The 13,347-nt window shown below is 48.0% G+C and overlaps 1 protein-coding gene across 3 annotated transcripts in view; it reads left to right on the plus strand.

Moving 5' to 3' along the window:
* The first annotated feature begins 1,727 nt into the window (after positions 1-1,727).
* The window catches only part of BTBD19 (BTB domain containing 19), a 47,530-nt gene continuing 35,910 nt past the window's right edge, over positions 1,728-13,347 (plus strand). Inside the window, exons 1-3 of one of the 3 annotated variants that reach the window (XM_073544420.1) lie at positions 1,728-1,802; positions 7,066-7,294; positions 8,929-8,982. In XM_073544420.1, the coding sequence (XP_073400521.1) occupies positions 7,127-7,294; positions 8,929-8,982 (222 nt within the window). In that variant the 5' untranslated portion in view covers positions 1,728-1,802; positions 7,066-7,126. Of the gene's footprint in view, positions 1,803-1,929; positions 2,429-3,126; positions 3,269-7,065; positions 7,295-8,928; positions 8,983-13,347 lie in introns of those variants that run through there. The other 2 variants (XM_073544418.1, XM_073544419.1) reach the window with 2 other exon arrangements.

Genomic DNA, 13,347 nt, shown 5'->3' on the forward strand with positions numbered 1-13,347 from the left:
GGCTCAGCAGACAGTATCACACAGGAGAGGATTAGATACACGGCTCAGCAGACAGTATCACACAGGATAGGATTAGATACACGGCTCAGCAGACAGTATCACACAGGACAGGATTAGATACACAGCTCGGCACACAGTATCACAGAGGAGAGGATTAGATACACGGCACAGCAGTCAGTATCACAGGAGAGGAGTAGATACACGGCTCAGCAGACAGTATCACACAGGAGAGGATTAGATACACGGCTCAGCAGACAGAATCACACAGGAGAGGATTAGATACACGGCTCAGCAGGCAGTATCACACAGGATAGGATTAGATACACGGCTCAGCACAGTATCACACAGGAGAGGATTAGATACATGGCTCAGCAGACAGTATCACACAGGATAGGATTAGATACACGGCTCAGCAGACAGTATCACACAGGAGAGGATTAGATACACGGCTCAGCAGACAGTATCACACAGGATAGGATTAGATACACAGCTCAGCAGACAGTATTACATAGGAGAGGATTAGATACACAGCTCAGCAGACAGTATCACACAGGACAGGATTAGATACACAGCTCAGCACACAGTATCACAGTGGAGAGGATTAGATACACGGCACAGCAGTCAGTATCACAGGAGAGGATTAGATACACGGCTCAGTAGACAGTATCACACAGGAGAGGATTAGATACACGGCTCAGCAGACAGTATCACACAGGAGAGGATTAGATACACGGCTCAGCAGACAGTATCACACAGGAGAGGATTAGATACACGGCTTAGCAGGCAGTATCACACAGGAGAGGATTAGATACACGGCTCAGCAGACAGTATCACACAGGAGAGGATTAGATACACGGCTCAGCAGTTAGTATCACACAGGAGAGGATTAGATACACGGCTCAGCAGACAGTATCACAGGAGAGGATTATGTAGCGCCCCTGAGGATTCAGTTGCCACAGAGGTACTGCACCTCCTCCTGAGGTGCGGTGTACCCCACCATCCAGGTAGGTTGGAGGCTCCTGACCATGCTCCAACACTTGCATCCCACACAACACAGTAGTTCAGCAAAGCCACATTGCGGCACCCTGCTTGGAGTGTAGCAGAGCACCTTTGGAGGCTCCCTGCTTGGAACATGAAACGTGCTGGGAGGCGGGTGGAGTTAGAATACATAAAAGAGTGGGAAGGTTTAGAATTTGAGGTCAGTCAGTTGGTGAGTGGAGAGAAGATCCCTGGGAGAGGGATGGAGGAAGGAGGTGCTGCAGCAGATCTCAGTGACCTGGGTCAGCTGGCACGGGAAAGGAAAGAAGGAGAAAGACATTGAACAGAAACCTGATCTTCCATAAGAAGGAGAGACTAGTACGGAACGTAGGAGTAAAAGGGAACAGAGGACGTGGGTTAGGAGAGAACCCTACCTAGAAGTTCTAAGCGCAAGGCCGGGGCCCGGTCCCCGAGGTTGTAGGGATACTAATGTTTCTGCAGCAGACACCGGTGGAGTAGTGAGCTATACATGCACTACTCCCATCTCAGACTTGAGGGCACAACAGCAACTTGGATAGTGAGCCGGGACTCAGGAGTAGGGAGTCCCTGAAGCAGGCTACAGCTGTCTGCCGTACAAGTATAGTTCTTGGGAACATCTGACAGGAGGAACTCCAGTGTAACTCAGTACTAGGAGTACTTCACACCAAAGGTGCTATTAGAGGAGATGTTCAGAAAGGCACATGTTGGCGGAGTGTTGGAAGGGAGCATTCCATCTGACCTGGAGGACACGGCACGGAAGCAGGCACCTGTGTGTACTACAGACTGTGAGTAAAGCTTTGGAACTACAAGCCCTGGTGTCCTCCACTTATTCCGGCGCCAACCTGCCCAGCACTGCTACATCCCTTGCGCCGGATACTACACCATGTACGTGTCACTTGACCTACTCTGCCCTGGGACTACAGCTCTGCCTGTGGAGGGCTATAACATCATTGCTGCACCACACCATCTGTCCCGGAGGATCTGTCTGCAGCGTCGGCTTACATCTTCATTGCTGAATACCACAGGTGGCGTCACGACTTACACATTGACACTGAACATTTACAATGGGCGCCCAGGGCCACGGGCCGGGTTCCAGCTACCGTGACATCTCCCCTTGAGGACCATCGGGCCCGGTACCAAGTACCCCACGGCCCTGGGTGTGAAGGGCGACCCATTTTGATACGCTGAGCTGCAGCCTCTGCTCTGGTTGCAGCCTGTGTCTCTGGCTGTGGAGTCCGCCCAGACTTTCCAGCCTCCACCTCAGGCATTTCCTGGCTGTGTCTGGGATCTGTGGGGGGATTCCATGTGCAGCCATGTCACAGCCTCCTGAGAAGGTTGGGGTCTTTCTGCAGGGGGACACCTCATCCCTTCCCGCTGCCTTGAGGGGCCTCGTAAACAATGCACAGTTCAGGTAAGTGGCCCTGCCAGGGTGAGGAGCTGTGACAGGAGGCCTCCGTCACTGGCAGCTCTGTGTGTGACTAGGGAGGGGGTACCTCAGGTGTTCTGTGGCCGAGAGCAGCCATGTCTGTGCCAAAAAAAAGCGCCCCCTTGCAGTAGTCTGTGCACTCCCGTCCTGTCCTCTCTGTGCTGCTGGGGCTCTGCCCCTTTCTATGCAATTCTCTGCTGACGCATTGAAAGTGTGCGCTAATGATCGGTGTCAGGTGAGGGGTTAATCTCCTCTTGTCGCTGAGGTTTTGGCGCTGTGTCTTTTTCGCATCAGCAGATTTGCCTGAAAGGTGGAAAGACTGAGACTCGGTCACGGGGAAAGTGCAGCAGTGCAGGGGTTAAACAGGAAGGCGCTTTTTCTTTTCTTTTTTGCGTGTCACTTTCCCTACAAAGTTCTGGCCTCCTTACTATTCTGGCATGGGGTAGGACTGTGTAGCCGGACACGTGGCGCCATTACCAGAGCGGCGGCTCCGGCGGGGTCACAGGCCGGGTGGTATCTGGCCGCCTCCGGTTGCTCGGGCTGTGACTGCAGCGTTTTACTTTCCTGCAAGTGAAATTTTGCTGCTACTGCAGGAAGTTGTCGGAGTCGGGGCGGGAGGGTGACGGTGTGACGCAGATGTTGTGCCACAATCACATCCCACACAATACAGCGGCGCCCGGCGCTAAATCTATCACATAGCGGGGTGCCCGGTATAAATATGGCGCCGGCAGGACACGAAATAGGCTCATGTGTGTGTCAGACTGAGGAACACAGGGCCCACCAGAGGATGTGATTCTGAGGGCCCGGCTTTCTCCCCCACTCAAGGTTTGCACTATGAACATTCCTGAAGAAGACCGGGCCCTCCGGAGGATTCTCCGATTCTCTGGTGGGCCAGTCCAACTCTGCGTGTGTAAGGCTAGTTTCACACTAGCGTTTATGAGCGCAGCGACGGCCTGTGCACGGCCGCCGCTAAGCCCCGCGCCTCCGCCGGTAGCTCCGCCCACCGGCGCATGACGCTGCATGCGCCCTGCGTCCCCTATCTATCACAGGGGGCGCAGGCCGTGCGCAGTATGCGTTTGGCGGCGCATGCGCCTTTTTGACGGTGCGCCGACGCAACCAAACTGCAGCAGGTTGCGTTTGGCGCAGGTCGGCGCACCGTCAAAAGGACGCATGCGCCGCCAAACGCATACTGCGCACGGCCTGCGCCCCCAGTGATAAAGATAGGGGACGCAGGGTGTCATGCGCCGGTGGGCGGATCTACCGGCGGAGGCGCAGCAGGGGGCGGGGCTTAGCAGCGGCCGTGCGCAGGCCGTCGCTGCGCTCATAAACGCTAGTGTGAAACTAGCCTAACATGTACAAAGAGGGGGCAGCGAGAGCAAAATCACATGGGGGCCACTTTATTTTGTGGGCGCCATGACTGTCGCTGCTGTTGGGGGCGCTGTGGCTGTCTCTTCTGTCGGGGATGCCTTCTGCCCAAAAAGGCACACAATGAGCCACATTTGTATATAATATGATTGGGGGGTCCGATGGCAAAATCATGAGGGGTAAACTATAAGAATTTCTGTCCCTGTCATGTGGAAGCTGGGAGGGTGCTGAGGCTGGCGCTCTCAGAAGAGTTAGGCCCTGTGCACACGGTGCGGATTTGCCGCTGCGGATCTGCAGCAGAACTGCAGGTGATGTACAGTACCATTAAAGCCTATGTAAAAAAAAAAAAAAAAAACACTGTGCACATGCTGCGGTTTTTTTCGGCGCGGTTTTTGTGCGGAAAAAAAAAAACAGCATGTGACTTCTTTTGTGTGGTTTTGCTGCAGTTTTCCACCTGCTCCATTATGAAAAACCGCAGTAAAACCGCGAAAAAAATATGAAGAAATCCGCAGGAAAAACGCAGGTCAATTGACCTGCGGATTTAGTAAAATCAGCACGGATCCGCACTGTGTGCACATAGCCTTACAGGTGCCATGCCTCCCCCTTACAAGAGCAACAGCCTCAGCATCCCCCACAAAAGCGGCAGACGCAGCACCTCACCCAACAAGAGCAACAGCCTCAGTGCCCTCCACAAGAGTGACAGCCTCAGCTCCCCCCCCCCAAGGGTGACAGTGTCACCTCTCCTCCCCCAAAAGGGCGACAGCCTCAACACCCCAGTCAGTTTAATTTTAAGCGTTTCTATTATCATGTGAGGGTGCAGAGACTGGTGGAGGGTGCTGAGGCTGTTGCTCCCACAATAGCGACAGACGCAGCACCGCCACCCACAAGAGCAACATCCTCAGTGCCCACGGGCACTGCGCCTGTCACTCTTGTGGATGGGCTCTACACCCGTCGCTCTGGTGGGGCGGGGGGCTCTGCACTAGTTGCTTTCATGGGGGGGGCTCTGCACTAGTTGCTTTTGTGGGGAGGGGGGGGCTCTGAATTCGTTGCTTTCGTGTGGGGGCTCTGCACCCGGTGCTCTCGTGGGGGGCTCTGCCACCGTCGCTCTCGTTTTGAGGAGGTTCTTCACCTGTCACTCTTGGGGGGGCTGTGCCTGTCTCTGTTGTAATCTTATGATATACTGTCCTCTACCTGATGATCTCAGCCGCTGATCCTCCTGTGTGCACAGGAATGATCCATCACTGCTGCCATCAGTGATTTGCTCTGCCTGGAACGTTTGTTAATATTTAATAATCCTTTGATAATATTGTATCTGCAGCTGTGACCTGTGCAAAGAATTATTAACTTCGGGCCTGTCCGCTCATGGTGCAGGCTCACCCCCTGGGGCGTCTTGTAGGTAGGGATCACCTCCCTTGGGCATCTTGTATGTGGGTGTCACCACCTGAGGCGTCTTGTAAGTGGAGGTCTCCCTCTGGGTTCTCTTCATGGCTGAAAGTGCTGGAACCCTTGAAGTTGTTCCAGAAAATGAAGTATTTCTCCCAGAAAATTATTGCAATTACACGTTTCCTTTTTTGTGTATTGGAACGACACAGTAAAAAAACAGAAAAAAGTAAAATTGGATGTAATTTCACACAAAACCCCAAAAATGGACCTGCCAAAATTGTTTCATGCATGTGATGCTCGTTCCAACTCACCTGTGGCAAGTAACAGGTGTGGGCAATATGGAAGTCACACCTGAAACCAGATTGAAAGGGGAGAAATTGAGTAAATCTTTGCATTATCTGTATTTGTGTTCCACAAAAAAGAGAAGAGAACTGGCTTAGAACTCCAGAACCAAAATTGTTGAAAAATAACAATCTCAAGGTTACAAGTCCATCTCCAGAGATCTTGATGTTCCTTTGTCCACGGTGCACAACATAATCGAGAAGTCTACAACCCATGGCACTGTAGCTAATCTTCCTGGACGTGGACATCAGAGAAAAATTGATCAAAGCTTGCAATGCAGGATAGTCCGGATGGTGGATAAGCAGCCCCAATCAAGGTCCAAAGAAATTCAAGCTGTCCTACAGGCTTAGTGTCAGAGCGAACTATCCGTCAGCATTTGAATAAAATTAAACTCTATGGCAGAAGACCCAGGATGACCCCACTTCTGACGCAGAGACATAAAAAAGCTAGACTGCAGTTTGCCAAAATGTATGAGAGTAAGCCAAAGTCCTTCTAGGAAAGTGTCTTCTGGACAGATGAGACCGAGTTAGAGCTTTTTGGTAAAGCACATCATTCTACTGTTTACTAAAAACGGAATGAAGCCTACAAAGAAAAGAATACAGTACCTACAGTCAAATATGTTGGAGGTTCAATGATGTTTTGGGGTTGTTTTGCTGGGTGCCTTGACTGTGTGCAACGTGCTTAGAAAAAAACTGGGCTGACAATAAATGCTATAGGGTCTTATCCGGATTACAAAGGAAAGAGTTACGGTAAGTGGGATTTTCTCATCTGGGGGGTTGTGAAAGTCACAACCGCTTTATTAGCTATTAAGAAGAGATGGCTGCTGCATCTCCACCAAACAGATAGTAAGCAAACTTGGAGATGAAAATGGATATAAAGCCCGTGCTGCCGAGGATCCAATATGCAATACGAAACTAGATGCGGTATGGATGCGGTTTTATTTCTCAACACGTTTCGAGGTGATCATACCTCTTCATCAGGACAAACCACAATGACCAGCTTGAAATGCGTTGGTAAATAACTAACTTGTTATAGGAAGCGATTGATTGCAGTTATTTATACCAGAGGGTGTGCAACCAAATATTAAGCTGAGGGTGCCAACAATTTTGTGCGACCCATTTTTGGGATTTTCTGTAAAATTATGTCCGATTTACCTTTTTTTTTTTTTTTTTTCCTGTTTTTCTAATAGTAAAAAAGGGAATAAACGTGTATAACAAAAAATGGGGAACTGCAATAATTTTCTGGGAGAAACACTACATTTTCTGGAACAATTTCAAGGGTGCCAACACTTTTGGCCATGACTGTATATAGAATACAATTACGGTAGATATAATGGCTCTACAAACCGTATCACACATAATAGGATTAGCTCAGCAGACAGTAGCGCACAGGATTGGATTAGATACAGTATCACAAATGATTGAATTAGATACAGCAGCTCAGCAGACGACGGTTCCAGGACTGACTGAACTAGATGCAGTTTCTTGACATTTGCTCAGTCTTATAAGCTGCTGTTGGATCTTGTTTTCTAGCGACGTCTCGTTCGTGGTGGGGAAGCAGCGTCAGGTGGTCCACGCTCATCGCTGTATCCTGATGTGTCGCTGTAAAGTCTTCCACAGAATGTTCAGCGGGCAGCTGAAGTCAGCGCAGACCCCCCAGGAGATGCAGGTCCCCTTCGTGTTGGCAGACGTTCAGCCCAAGGTCTTTCTGGCAGTCATAGAGTTCATCTACACCAGCAGTGTAACGCTGGACAGTGCGATAGTGAGTATCTGGATGGATTGTACTGCACAACAGGCAGATTGGGGGGGGGTGCACAGGGAATATAGACCTTGCTACAATGCATCCTACTGTGCCAGTAACTTCTCACTGATACACTGTAACCGGCCCTCTTCTGTGCACAAAGGGATTGATCAGGACCAGTGGTGTAACTTGCAGCTAGCTTGTGGGGCCCAATGCAAATTCTCTACCAGGGTCCCCAACTTTTACTAGTAAGTCTTTTCATATGGGCCATAGGGACCCTTTAGGCTGCAGGGCCTGAGTGCAATTGCAACTCTTTCATCTGTTATAATTGTGCCACTGATTTCAAGAAGAAATAAAAATACCAAAAAATTGGAAAGTTTCAGAACTTTTCATTCTATAAGTTCTTTCACTCCCTCCCTTTTGGGTATTTGTTCCTCATGGTGCCAGGTGGTGCAGAGGGCACATACAGCCTATGAGATCTGTAGCATGGTGGCTGCCCTGCACAGCTCTTCCAGCATACGACGACCTTTGACTCTTCAATCTGGCGGGTGACTATCCAATTAAAATTATCTGCATCATTGTACATCTGGCTTTGTGGATGGATCATGAATCAGGAGGCCCAGGATGAACAGACTTCTAGCTCCCTCCCATCTAATGCTCCAGAGCAGGGAATAATGAGAACACAGACTATAAATGATTAGATGAAAAATCCTCTGTACTTTCAGTAGTGACATCTTTTTCCCGCCACGGTGACCTGTGCTTAGCGGGCGCCTGGACGTGTATCCTCTCTGTGCTGCAATAGTGCAGGAAGCTGCTGCAATAAAAGGGGTTGAATTATTTATTCCCATTTTTGCACTTCCACTTTTATAGTCTGTTATGAAATCGGGAGCCAAAAAAAGGTTAATGAAGGGGGGGGGGGCATTTATACCGGCCCGGTGGCCGCACTGCCGCTTGTGTCAGTTCTTCATTCTTCCTCTCGTGTTCTTACAAGTATCATTCAGCTCATATTCTTCTCTAGGAAAGATGGGTGAGGAACAATAAGGCCGGCGTTACAGATTTCCTACAAGCAGATCTAAATCTGGGTGACCCCTTTGTAATGGGGGGGTGCAGGGAAGTGTCCACATATTGGTTGTCTGTCACTTTGCGGGTGCCGATGACCCCAGGTCTGCTATTTATCATGGATGAATTTCTTGATTTTACCGGAAGTTGTGTGTCGCACACATCTGTGTCTTCTGCTGACGGACCTTACACAATCGCACTAAAAATAAAAGTTACACAGGACGTTGTGAACAGGGGCCATTACTCCGTTCTACAGTACAAAAGCCGGGGGTCCGACAGGAGACCCGATGGGTTAATATCCGGAGACTTGTCGTGTGACCCCTGAAGAGGAATATTGCCTAATGACCGCAAAAATTCAGCGCTGTTTATCTAAAAAGTTTGTCTACTTTCAACAAACTATTTCTGTTACCCCTCCTAGATAGTATGGAGACAGAGGGGGGCTCCATTACACCACATTAGGGGCATGCTACAATGGACCTGAAAAGTCCATATATAAGGCCAAAATGGTCACACACTTGCACTGGCTCACTCCCCGGCGCTCTGCTCATTCGATCATGTCAATCATCACACATTTATTAACCCTTTTTCTTCTGCAGGCTTTGGAAGTTCTCACTGCTGCCGTAGAGTACGGGCTCACAGACCTGAGAAAGGTAACCCTGAGGATTGTGGGAGTGGTATCAGATAAAAAGGATGTTTTTTTTTGTAATGATGGTGGGAGAAAAATCCTTTCTAGTTCTCAGTATAACCATTTAGAATAGAATAGTGAGTGCAGCTCTGGAGTATAATACAGGATGTATCTCAGGATCAGTAATGTATGTACACAGTGACTACACCAGCAGAATAGTGAGTGCAGATCTGGGGCATAATACAGGATGTAACTCAGGATCAGTAATGTAATGTATGTACACAGTGACTGCACCAGCAGAATAGTGAGTGCAGCTCTGGAGTATAATACAGGAGGTAACTCAGGATCAGTACAAGATCAGTAATGTATGTACACAGTGACTGCACCAGCAGAATAGTGAGTGCAGCCCTGGGGTATAATATAGGATGTAACTTAGGATCAGTACAGGATCAGTAATGTATGTACACAGTGGTGACTCCACCAGCAGAATAGTGAGTGCAGCTCTGGAGTGTGATACAGGATGTAACTCGGGATCAGTAATGTATGTACACAGTGACTGCACCAGCAGAATAGTGAGTGCAGCTCTGGAGTATAATAATAATAAATTTTATTTCTATAGCGCCGACATATTCCGCAGCACTTTACATTTCAGAGGGGATTTGTACAGACAATAGACATTACAGCATAACAATAATCACATAGATTATAACAAATACCAAGAGGAATGAGGGCCCTGCTCGCAAGCTTACAATCTATGAGGAAAAAGGGGAGACACGAAAGGTGGGTGGTAACAGTTGCCCTGATTGTTTGGACCAGCCATAATGTTAAGTGTGTAACAGTACGGACACAGAGGGCTAATGGATGCATAAAGCATGTGGGAACATGATGCGGGGAACCTGGTTATGGTAAAACTTTTGACTGTGTCACCCAGGGATAGATTAGGTTAATGTGTTGAGGCGGTAGACCAGTCTGAATAAATGAGTTTTAAGGGCACGCTTAAACTTGTGGGGATTGGGGACTAATCGTATTGACCTGGGAAGTGCATTCCAAAGAATTGACGCAGCATGTGTAAAGTCTTGGAGACGGGAATGGGAGGGTCTGATTATTGAGGATGCTAACCTCAGGTCATCATCAGAACGAAGGGCGCGGGCAGGGTGGTATACTGAAACAAGGGAGGAGATGTAGGGTGGTGCTGAGCCATGAAGAGCTTTGTGGGTGAGGGTAATAAGTTTGTACTGGATTCTGGAGTGGATGGGTAGCCAGTGTAATGACTGGCACAAGGTAGAGGCATCGGTGTAACGATTGGCGAGGAATATGATCCTGGCTTCAGCATTCAAGACAGATTGGAGGGGGGAGAGATTGGTAAGATGGAGACCGATTTAGAAGAGAGTTACAATAGTCGAGACGAGAATGAATAAGAGAAACAGTAAGAGTTTTTGCGGAGTCAAAAGTAAGAAAAGGTCGAATTCTAGAAATGTTTTTGAGGTGCAGATAGAGCGAGCCAGTGATCGAATGTGGGGGGCAAAGGAAAGCTTGGAGTCAAGTATGACGCCAAGACAGCGGGCATGTTGCTGGGGAGTAATAGTGGAACCACACACAGAAATGGCAATGTCGGGTATAGGAACATTAGTAGAGTGAGGAAACACAAGGAGTTCAGTCTTTGACAGGTTCAGTTTCAGATATAGTGAGGACATGATGTTAGACACAGCGTTTAGACAATCGCCGGTGTTTTCTAGAAAGGCTGGCGTGATGTCAGGAGGAGAAGCGTATAATTGGGTGTCATCAGCATAGAGATGGTACTGGAAACCAAATCTACTGATTGTTTGACCAATAGGGGAAGTGTACAAGGAGAAGAGGAGGGGGCCTAGAACCGATCCTTGAGGAACCCCAACAGTAAGGGGAAGGTGAGAGAAGGAACCGGCAAAGGATACAGTAAAGGAGCGGTCGGAGAGATAGGAGGAGAACCAGGAGAGAACGGTGTCCTTGAGGCCAATGGAACGGAGCATAGTGAGGAGGAGCTGATGATCCACAGTGTTGAATGCTGCAGAGAGATCCAAGAGAATTGGCATGGAGTAATGACCATTTGATTTAGCTGTTAGTAGATCATTAGAGATTTTTGTGAGGGCAGTTTCAGTAGAGTGTAAAGAGCGGAAACCGGATTGGAGAGGGTCGAGAAGAGAGTTATCAGAGAGATAGTGGATAAGACGGGAGTAGACCAGGCGTTCCAGGAGTTTAGAAATGAAGGGAAGATTAGAGACAGGTCTATAGTTAGCGGCACAGTTTTGGTTGAGGGATGGTTTTTTAAGTAGCGGATGTATGATGGCATGCTTAAATGAGGAGGGAAAGATACCAGAAGAGAGAGAGAGGTTAAATATTTTAGCTAGGTGAGGGGTGACAGCAGGGGAAAGGGACTGGAGGAGATGTGACGGAAATGGGTCAATGGTGCAAGTGGTTGGGCGAGAAGATGCAAGGAGCCTGCTTACTTCTTCTGTGACTGGTTCAAAATCAGAGAGTGAGCTAGATGCAGTGGGGGAGGGAGGACAGTGCATGGTATGAGGGGATTGGGAGATAATTTCCTGTTGGATCAGGTCAAGTTTTTCTTTGAAGTAATTGGCCAGATCGTCAGCTCGAAGCTCCGTGGTTGGGGCCTGTACTCTTGGGTTGAGTAGAGAATGAAAAGTGTCAAAGAGACGTTTCGGGTTATTGGACAATGAGGTGATGAGGGTGTTGAAATAGGTTTGCTTGGAGAGGTGAAAGGCAGTGTTGTATGTTCTAAGCATAAACTTATAATGGATGAAATCTTCGTGTAGATTGGATTTTCTCAACAGACGTTCGGCGCACCTGGAGCACCGCTGCAGGTAACGTGTTTGCAGGGTTGTCGCCGAGTATAATACAGGATGTGACTCAGGATCAGTACAAGATCAGTAATGTAATGTATGTACACAGTGACTGCACCAGCAGAATAGTGAGTGCAGCTCTGGAGTATAATACAGGGTGTAACTCTGGATCAGTAATGTAATGTATGTACACAGTGACTGCACCAGCAGAATAGTGAGTGCAGCTCTGGATAACAATACAGGGTGTAACTCAGGATCAATACACAATAAGTAATGTTGGAGTAAAATATTTCTTGGATCTTCCATTTTTTTTTTGCCTTGAGGATATTTTCTGAGCCTCCTGTCCAGCATTGAGAATTCTTCACATGCCAATAGAGATTACTGAATTCCTCACTGTCAGGCACTTTTGCTTATTAGAGGTTTGATGTGCTGCAGAAATGCCGTTATCGCTGAGTGCAGGTGTGTGCAGGGTAATGTTCTGCTCATCTGGTCCTTGATGGTAAAGGAGATCATTTTTTCTTTGCCGCCACACTAACTTTATTTGAAACCCCTCTTTAAGATTCGGTGATCACAGTGATTGACTGATTTCAGTGTGATGACCTGCTGCGCCTCTTCACAATATCTTTGTGTAATGAAAAGTTTTGGAACTTTCTAGAAAGACTTTGGCCCCGGTTCATCAAGGCTAACATTTTGTGTTAAAGCCTTTGTTTATTTTTACTCATTTATATAGCGCCATCATATTCCACGGTGCTTTATCATCATCACTGTCCCCGTTGGGGCTCACAACCTAAGTTCACTATCAGTATGTGTTTGGAGTGTGGGAGGATATCGGGGCCAACATGAGGAGACAAATATACCTCATTGCTCCCCTATAGTACAGTGAGCCCGCCAATTCAGCACATGTACGTTTACTGACTGCAGGAGAGCGTTAGTATTTCCTATCCTAAGTGAAGTGGAAGGAATGATAGAAAGGTGAAACTGATTGTGCAGTGATTTATCCATCATGAGACTGTGTAGAAGTCTCATGATGGTGCTACAGTATATAGGTGGAGTGGGCGTCGCAGGATATAGTGTGCGAGTTGTGGGACAGAAACGGCCCTGCCTCTTGGGAAATGTAGTTTAGAGTCACAGAATGAGAGATGGTATGAAGTTGAAGATGTAGACAATAACATCCCACAAAGATGTCGTCTACAGGTGGGTGAAAATAAAGATGGCAGGCATCTTACAGGAATTTTTTTTAAAGGGATCTTGTTTGTTTTTTTGTGCCCCGAAATTCATTTTAAAAATGGTAAGTAGCTGACACACAAAGTTGTTAGAAAGTTGTAGAAAGTTTTATCACACAGGAATAAGCCATGTAAAACCAGAAGGAAAAAGCTTCTCACTTGTGGTTGAATTTAATGTAATAATTGCAGCTGATTCTTCCTGTGAGAATCTGTATCCATGCAGGATCCTATTAATAATCCGACAGGAAATGACTGATGTCTGGGACCAGACTGTACACACAGCTGCTGCCCTATACTGACCGCTCCTGCCAATGTGCTGCTATCAGTCAT

Source organism: Dendrobates tinctorius, unplaced genomic scaffold (assembly GCF_039654945.1).
Source record: "Dendrobates tinctorius isolate UK_male_01 unplaced genomic scaffold, ASM3965494v1 ptg000138l, whole genome shotgun sequence".
Taxonomy (NCBI): domain Eukaryota; kingdom Metazoa; phylum Chordata; class Amphibia; order Anura; family Dendrobatidae; genus Dendrobates; species Dendrobates tinctorius.